The sequence below is a fragment of the Oncorhynchus clarkii genome, unplaced genomic scaffold (assembly GCF_045791955.1).
Source record: "Oncorhynchus clarkii lewisi isolate Uvic-CL-2024 unplaced genomic scaffold, UVic_Ocla_1.0 unplaced_contig_7609_pilon_pilon, whole genome shotgun sequence".
In the NCBI taxonomy this organism is placed as follows: domain Eukaryota; kingdom Metazoa; phylum Chordata; class Actinopteri; order Salmoniformes; family Salmonidae; genus Oncorhynchus; species Oncorhynchus clarkii.
In genome coordinates, this window is record NW_027260977.1 from 38,942 (window position 1) to 47,500 (window position 8,559).

General features: G+C 40.6%; 2 protein-coding genes across 4 annotated transcripts in view; one reads left to right on the forward strand and one right to left on the reverse strand.

Annotated features, from left to right (window-relative positions):
- Nucleotides 1-2,115: 2,115 nt before the first annotated feature.
- The window catches only part of LOC139402764 (solute carrier family 2, facilitated glucose transporter member 12-like), a 46,797-nt gene continuing 40,353 nt past the window's right edge, over nucleotides 2,116-8,559 (forward strand). Inside the window, exons 1-2 of one of the 3 annotated variants that reach the window (XM_071146683.1) lie at nucleotides 2,116-2,201; nucleotides 8,037-8,187. In XM_071146683.1, coding sequence (XP_071002784.1) covers nucleotides 8,052-8,187 — 136 coding nt within the window. In that variant the 5' untranslated portion in view covers nucleotides 2,116-2,201; nucleotides 8,037-8,051. Of the gene's footprint in view, nucleotides 2,202-2,555; nucleotides 2,801-3,151; nucleotides 3,252-8,036; nucleotides 8,188-8,559 lie in introns of those variants that run through there. The other 2 variants (XM_071146681.1, XM_071146682.1) reach the window with 2 other exon arrangements.
- Nucleotides 5,743-7,958, reverse strand: LOC139402763 (adhesive plaque matrix protein-like). Its single transcript, XM_071146680.1, has 2 exons — nucleotides 7,953-7,958; nucleotides 5,743-7,902 (listed from the first exon to the last, which is right to left on the reverse strand). The coding sequence occupies exons 1-2, from the start codon at nucleotides 7,956-7,958 to the stop codon at nucleotides 5,743-5,745; spliced, it is 2,166 nt and encodes a 721-aa protein (XP_071002781.1).

Here is an 8,559-nt window from a genome sequence, read left to right on the forward strand (position 1 = left end):
CTCATATGTATATACTGTACTCTATACCATCTACTGCATCTTGTCTATGCCGTTCGGCCATCGCTCATCCATATATTTATATGTACATATTCTTATTAATTCCTTTACATTTGTGTGTGTATAAGGTAGTTCAAATCAAATCAAATGTATTTATAAATACTGGAGGCTGAGACAGGAGGGGTCAGGAGACACTGTGGCCCCATCCGAGGACACCCGCTGTCCCCCCACCCCCTAGTTGTTGGGACTTTACTGTCTGTTGAAGAAGTGGCAGCCGCTTGATGACCCAAAATATAAGCTTGTTTTTACTCCATTGTTTTGTTATTTTTAAAAAATACAATTGTACAAATACATTCTCAGTTAGTTGCATAAATAATTCTGATTTCTGAATGTTACATGAAATATCAAAACCAAATGGAAATTCACTTCAGGGTGAGGCATGGAATAATAATAATAAAATATATATATATATATATTTTGTCCTGCTGGATGTTTTGAGGTCAAGCTTCTTCAGTAGTTGGGGGAAAAATACAATTTGCACTTGAATGTTGTAAATTAATACTGTGTATGAAAACTGGAGTGATGTATGATTTCAAATCAGATTGTTCATAGACCAGTTTTGATACTGTGTCCATGTGTTTGCAAGTGCGCTGAAATTACATTGTTTTCAAGTAAACAAATCAACGACCTGAAAAATACGTTGTTTTTTTTAAAACTTTCAATTTAAACTGGACGTAGACTGGACGTAGACTGGACGTAGACTGGACGTCATCTTTTCAATTACATTTTGCTATGCAGTCAACTGCCCCCCCCCCCCCCCCCAACCCCTCTTTTACACTGATGCTACTCTCTGTTCATCATATATGCATAGTCACTTTAACCATATCTACATGTACATACTACCTCAATCAGCCTGACTAACCGGTGTCTGTATGTAGCCTCTCTACTGTATATAGCCTCTCTACTGTTATTTTCAAATGTCTTTTTACTGTTGTTTTATTTCTTTACTTACCTACACACACACACACACACACACACACACACACACACACACACACCTTTTTTTCCGCACTATTGGTTAGAGCCTGTTAGTTAGCATTTCACTGTGAGGTCTACTACACCTGTTGTATTCAGCATTTCACTGTGAGGTCTACTACACCTGTTGTATTCAGCATTTCACTGTAAGGTCTACTACACCTGTTGTATTCAGCATTTCACTGTGAGGTCTACTACACCTGTTGTATTCAGCATTTCACTGTGAGGTCTACTACACATGTTGTATTCAGCATTTCACTGTGAGGTCTACTACACCTGTTGTATTCAACATTTCACTGTAAGGTCTACTACACCTGTTGTATTCAGCATTTCACTGTGAGGTCTACTACACCTGTTGCATTCGGCGCATGTGACAAATTTTGATTTGATAAGTTTCCACAAATATTATCATCTTAGCTCTTATTGCAGGACTTTGAATGTGAGAAATCACCTCACCAGTCAGTTGATTGTGTACATTACACATTCATATTGCACTGTAACAGCTTAACCTATGGATGTGGAACCCATGAAATGGGGTTATCAGCCAACTCCTGTGTATCCGTTTTGAATCACTTTCAATTGGGGACCTTTATTTTGAAGGCGAACCGCAAATTCCACTATTGTTGTTCTAATCCTTATTGGAGACAGCTTCACACAGGTCCATGACTTCGTGTATGTGATCGGGGATTTCTATTGGAGAATACATTTTTTTTTTGTGCATATCTTCAGATTAGATTACAGAGTTTTAATTGTCACATGTACAAGGTTACAGATGTAATTACAGGGTACAGTGACATTTCTTGAGAGCTGAGCTGCAACAACGCGGGACAAAGTGAAATAAAACAATAATAGATAATAGTAATATATACATATTAAGAAGTGTGCAGTGATAAATGTTCATTTGGGTTTGGGGGCGACAGAGTAAACGTACGGTCTTCGTTATTAGGCTTTTGATTTTATAACATAGATATTACATTTGCAAAAGTGCATGAACTCTTATCCGCTGTTATTACGTCATACAACTATAGACAATCAATGTCCTGTAGTTGATGTGACTGATTTCCACACACCATTAGTGTAGATTGTAAAACAAGCTCTTCTATAGAGACTTCTGATCACTTGACGTTTTCTACACATCTGTGATTTTGTGGACTGGCATACAAAGGAAGGTGGGTTTATAATTACACAATAAGAAGTTCAACCAGTTTACTTGGTTTGGACAGAGTTGTACCGCACCGGGCATAGACATCATTAAAACTTCTAGTTTAGTTTTTATATTTGGTTGAGTTGAGTTGTCAACTAACGTGAATTAAACGTGAAAATCAACAAAACACGGAACCATGTCATTGGATTTATATATATTTTTAAATGGGGTAAAAAAATAAAAAAATAAATGGACAATTCGTTTACCTCGATAAATGTTTGCAAATCCAATACATTTTCGTCATCACGTAGATTCGTTTTATTATGACGTAGGCAAAAACGTTGATTCAACAAGTTTTTTTTTTGCCCAGTGGGACGTTATTTGGGCTCGTACAGAAATCCAAGGGCAGACCCGCAGTTTTTCTATTGGTGTGTTAGAAACATGGAGGCGGATCTTGCCCGAGCACCTCTGGTCAAAAACAAGTACCGTGTACTGTACCAACTGGAGGACGAGCTGAGTTGTTTTTAAAAAATACTACTCATTTACTATTATTTAAAAATGAGGAGAATTACTGCTGCAAATGGACGGGTTTAGATAGCATTCAGGGCACTCTATGTTGATCCGGTAAGTGATTAATAATACTGCGAATCAATCAATCATCAGATTCAGATATGAATCAATATCTCAATTAGTTCATACCCCTGCACATCGACTCGGTACTGGGACCACGTGTATATATCTACGTTATCATTACTCAGTACTTATTGTATTATTACGTGTTATTACTTGTTATTTCTCTATTTTCTCTCTCTCTCTCTGCGTTTCTGGGAAGAGCCCGTCGGTAAGCATTTCACTGTTAGTCTCCACCTGTTGTTTACCAAGCATGTGACGAATAAAATGCGGTTTGATGTCATCCCGAGTCGAGACGTGTAGTCCAGAGTAGCCTAATGTTTTGGAACGGGACTACTGTACTAGTTTACTCTCGTCTATCCTCGTCAAAAGATATGTGGAACGTCTTGTCAACAACGCAGCCGAAGTTACGCACTGGCCCGGAGAGTTTCTTTTAAAGGCGATCTTGAGTATGTTGCCCAGCCAGACCAGTAAGAGGTAAAGTAGACTGGTGTCGAGACCAGTGTGTTGTGAACAACATTAGCGTGAGCAACAATAGTGGAATCCGCGTTTCGCCTTAAAAAAAAATAAGTCCCCCTTTGGAACTGATGCGAACGGATGAAATGGTGTAATCATGCCACAATTGTATTTGATAATACTAAACAATATTGGAATGGTATTATATAAATGCAACAAAATACAATAATTAGTTAATTTGACACAAAAATTTAAAAAACTGTTGAAATCACACTGGATGTATAAACTTCAGAATTGCAATGGGGGACATACTTATATTGCAATATACAGCCTTACAAATATTAACATCATGTAACCATTAATAACTATCATGTAATCATTAATAACATCATGTAACCATTAATAACATCCCTGTAACCTATAATAACATCCCTGTAACCTATAGTAACATCCCTGTAACCTATAGTAACATCCCTGTAACCTATAGTAACCATCCTGTAACCTATAGTTACATCCCTGTAACCTATAGTAACATCCCTGTAACCTATAGTAACCATCCTGTAACCTATAATAACATTCCTGTAACCTATAGTAACCATCCTGTAACCTATAATAACATCCCTGTAACCATCCTGTAACCTATAATAACATCCCTGTAACCTATAGTAACCATCCTGTAACCTATAATAACATCCCTGTAACCTATAGTAACCATCCTGTAACCTATAATAACATCCATGTAACCTATAGTAACCATCCTGTAACCTATAGTAACATCCCTGTAACCTATAGTAACCATCCTGTAACCTATAGTAACCATCCTGTAACTTATAATAACATCCCTGTAACCTATAGTAACCATCCTGTAACCTATAATAACATCCCTGTAACCTATAGTAACCATCCTGTAACCTATAATAATATCATCAGAGATACAGAGCTCTACTCTACAGTCTCCTAATATATCACCTGTAACCTATTCCCTACATAGTCCACTACTTTAGACCAGAGCCCTATTCCCTATATAGTGCACTACTTTAGACCAGAGCCCTATTCCCTATATAGTGCACTACTTTAGACCAGAGTCCTATTCCCTATATAGTGCAGTACTTTAGACCAGAGCCCTATTCCCTATATAGAACACTACTTTAGACCAGAGCCCTATTCCCTATATAGAACACTACTTTAGACCAGATCCCTATTCCCTATATAGTACACTACTTTAGACCAGAGCCCTATTCCCTATATAGTGCACTACTTTAGACCAGAACCCTATCCCCTATTTAGTGCACTACTTTAGACCAGAGCCCTATTCCCTATATAGTGCACTACTTTAGACCAGAGCCCTATTCCCTATATAGTACACTACTTTAGACCAGAGCTCGAAGGCTGTGTGTTGTTCTGTATGGCTCGAAGGCTGTGTGTTGTTCTGGATGGCTCGAAGGCTGTGTGTTGTTCTGGATGGCTCGAAGGCTGTGTGTTGTTCTGGATGGCTCGAAGGCTGTGTGTTGTTCTGGATGGCTCGAAGGCTGTGTGTTGTTCTGGATGGCCCCGATAACTAGCAGCAGCGACAACAAACTGCCATGTGGTGAATCGTGTTGCTCATTTCAGCTCATTTGATCTTGTTCTTGATACCATGTCTTGTTTTTAAAAATCAAATCAAAATGTATTTGTCACATACACATGGTTAGCAGACGTTAATGCGAGTGTAGCGAAATGCTTGTGAAATGCTTGTGAAATGCTTGTGAAATACTTGTGAAATGCTTGTGAAATACTTGTGAAATGCTTGTGAAATACCTGTGAAATACTTGTGAAATGCTTGTGAAATGCTTGTGAAATACTTGTGAAATGCTTTTGAAATGCTTGTGAAATACTTGTGAAATGCTTGTGAAATACTTGTGAAATGCTTGTGAAATACCTGTGAAATACTTGTGAAATGCTTGTGAAATACTTGTGAAATGCTTGTGAAATGCTTGTGAAATACTTGTGAAATGCTTGTGAAATACTTGTGGAATGCTTGTGAAATACTTGTGAAATACTTGTGAAATGCTTGTGAAATACTTGTGAAATACTTGTGAAATGCTTCGAGGTGTTTTGACTGATGTCACGTCATTTACTTATGTAAATTAGATATTTCTGTATTTAATTTTCAATAATTCTAAGAACCTGTTTTCACTTTGTCATTATGGGGAATTGTGATGTCATTATGGGGTATTGTGATGTCATTATGGGGAATTGTGATGTCATTATCGGAATTGTGTGTAGAATCCATTTTGCATTCAGGCTGTAACACAACAAAATGTGTAATAAGTCAAGAGGGGTCTGAATAATTTCTTGAAGGCACTGTATATAGTTAATGCCCGTAATCGTCTTCTTCAACCTGAAGGCTATAGTTCTGTAAATATACGATTGATAGCAGAATAAAAATAAAATAAATAGTTGTGCCTGTGTAGCAGATGCAGATTTCTGAAACTCAATACTCAGCCTGAAGTGACACCCCTTGTGTAAATTAAGGCCTTTTTCAGTGGCGCAAGGGTTGGAACTCTTGAGGGTTGGAACTCTTGATGGTTGGAACTCTTGATGGTTGGAACTCTTGATGGTTGGAACTCTTGAGTTGGAACTCCTGAGTTGGAACTCTTGATGGTTGGAACTCTTGAGTTGGAACTCTTGATGGTTGGAACTCCTGAGTTGGAACTCTTGATGGTTGGAACTCTTGAGTTGGAACTCTTGATGGTTGGAACTCTTGAGTTGGAACTCTTGATGGTTGGAACTCTTGAGTTGGAACTCCTGAGTTGGAACTCTTGATGGTTGGAACTCTTGAGTTGTAACTCTTGATGGTTGGAACTCTTGAGTTGGAACTCCTGAGTTGGAACTCTTGATGGTTGGAACTCTTGAGTTGGAACTCCTGAGTTGGAACTCTTGATGGTTGGAACTCCTGAGTTGGAACTCTTGATGGTTGGAACTCTTGAGTTGGAACTCTTGATGGTTGGAACTCTTGAGTTGGAACTCTTGATGGTTGGAACTCTTGAGTTGGAACTCCTGAGTTGGAACTCTTGATGGTTGGAACTCTTGAGTTGTAACTCCTGAGTTGGAACTCTTGATGGTTGGAACTCTTGAGTTGGAACTCCTGAGTTGGAACTCTTGATGGTTGGAACTCTTGAGTTGGAACTCCTGAGTTGGAACTCCTGAGTTGGAACTCTTGATGGTTGGAACTCTTGAGTTGGAACTCTTGATGGTTGGAACTCTTGATGGTTGGAACTCTTGAGTTGGAACTCTTGATGGTTGGAACTCTTGAGTTGGAACTCCTGAGTTGGAACTCTTGATGGATGGAACTCTTGAGTTGGAACTCCTGAGTTGGAACTCTTGATGGTTGGAACTCTTGAGTTGGAACTCCTGAGTTGTAACTCTTGATGGTTGGAACTCTTGAGTTGGAACTCCTGAGTTGGAACTCCTGAGTTGGAACTCTTGATGGTTGGAACTCTTGAGTTGGAACTCTTGATGGTTGGAACTCTTGAGTTGGAACTCCTGAGTTGGAACTCTTGATGGTTGGAACTCTTGAGTTGTAACTCTTGATGGTTGGAACTCTTGAGTTGGAACTCCTGAGTTGGAACTCTTGATGGTTGGAACTCTTGAGTTGGAACTCCTGAGTTGGAACTCTTGATGGTTGGAACTCCTGAGTTGGAACTCTTGATGGTTGGAACTCTTGAGTTGGAACTCTTGATGGTTGGAACTCTTGAGTTGGAACTCTTGATGGTTGGAACTCTTGAGTTGGAACTCCTGAGTTGGAACTCTTGATGGTTGGAACTCTTGAGTTGTAACTCCTGAGTTGGAACTCTTGATGGTTGGAACTCTTGAGTTGGAACTCCTGAGTTGGAACTCTTGATGGTTGGAACTCTTGAGTTGGAACTCCTGAGTTGGAACTCCTGAGTTGGAACTCTTGATGGTTGGAACTCTTGAGTTGGAACTCTTGATGGTTGGAACTCTTGATGGTTGGAACTCTTGAGTTGGAACTCTTGATGGTTGGAACTCTTGAGTTGGAACTCCTGAGTTGGAACTCTTGATGGATGGAACTCTTGAGTTGGAACTCCTGAGTTGGAACTCTTGATGGTTGGAACTCTTGAGTTGGAACTCCTGAGTTGGAACTCTTGATGGTTGGAACTCTTGAGTTGGAACTCCTGAGTTGGAACTCCTGAGTTGGAACTCTTGATGGTTGGAACTCTTGAGTTGGAACTCTTGATGGTTGGAACTCTTGAGTTGGAACTCTTGATGGTTGGAACTCTTGAGTTGGAACTCTTGATGGTTGGAACTCTTGAGTTGGAACTCTTGAGTTGGAACTCCTGATGGTTGGAACTCTTGATGGTTGGAACTCTTGATGGTTGGAACTCTTGAGTTGGAACTCCTGAGTTGAAACTCTTGATGGTTGGAACTCTTGAGTTGGAACTCCTGAGTTGGAACTCTTGATGGTTGGAACTCTTGAGTTGTAACTCCTGAGTTGGAACTCTTGATGGTTGGAACTCTTGAGTTGGAACTCTTGAGTTGGAACTCTTGATGGTTGGAACTCTTGATGGTTGGAACTCTTGACGGTTGGAACTCTTGACGGTTGGAACTCTTGATGGTTGGAACTCTTGATGGTTGGAACTCTTGAGGAGGGCGGCATTGTGAGTTGGGAGATGTGGTTCTACAGCGTGACGTCCATCTGTCTATTGATGACGATGATGATGAGATGTTATATGTTCATCCTCCTCTCCTCTCTCCCACCTTCCCCCGACCCCAGAGTCCGTAGGAGGTGATGAATCCCCCAGCTGAGATGTCCCCTCCCACCGCCCCTGTTGCCACAGAGACACGGAGCATGATCTCTGACCCGTCCCACCTCGGAACTCTGGGAAGTAATGTCCGCCTGAAGGCAGCCACACCTAACAGCACAGGTACTGAGTCGCACGCACACGCACGCACGCGCACGCACGCACGCACGCACGCACGCACGCAGGCACGCACACACACACACACACACACACACACACACACACACACACACACACACACTCCCACTCGTAGCTGCTGTACCGGTACCACCTGTATATAGCCTCCACGTTGACTCTGTACCGTAATACCCTGTATATAGCCTCCACGTTGACTCTGTACCGTAATACCCTGTATATAGCCTCCACATTGACTCTGTACCGTAATACACTGTATATAGCCTCCACATTGACTCTGTACCGGTACCCCCTGTATATTGTCTCCACACTGACTCTGTACCGGTACCCCATGTATATAGCCTCCACATTGACTCTGTA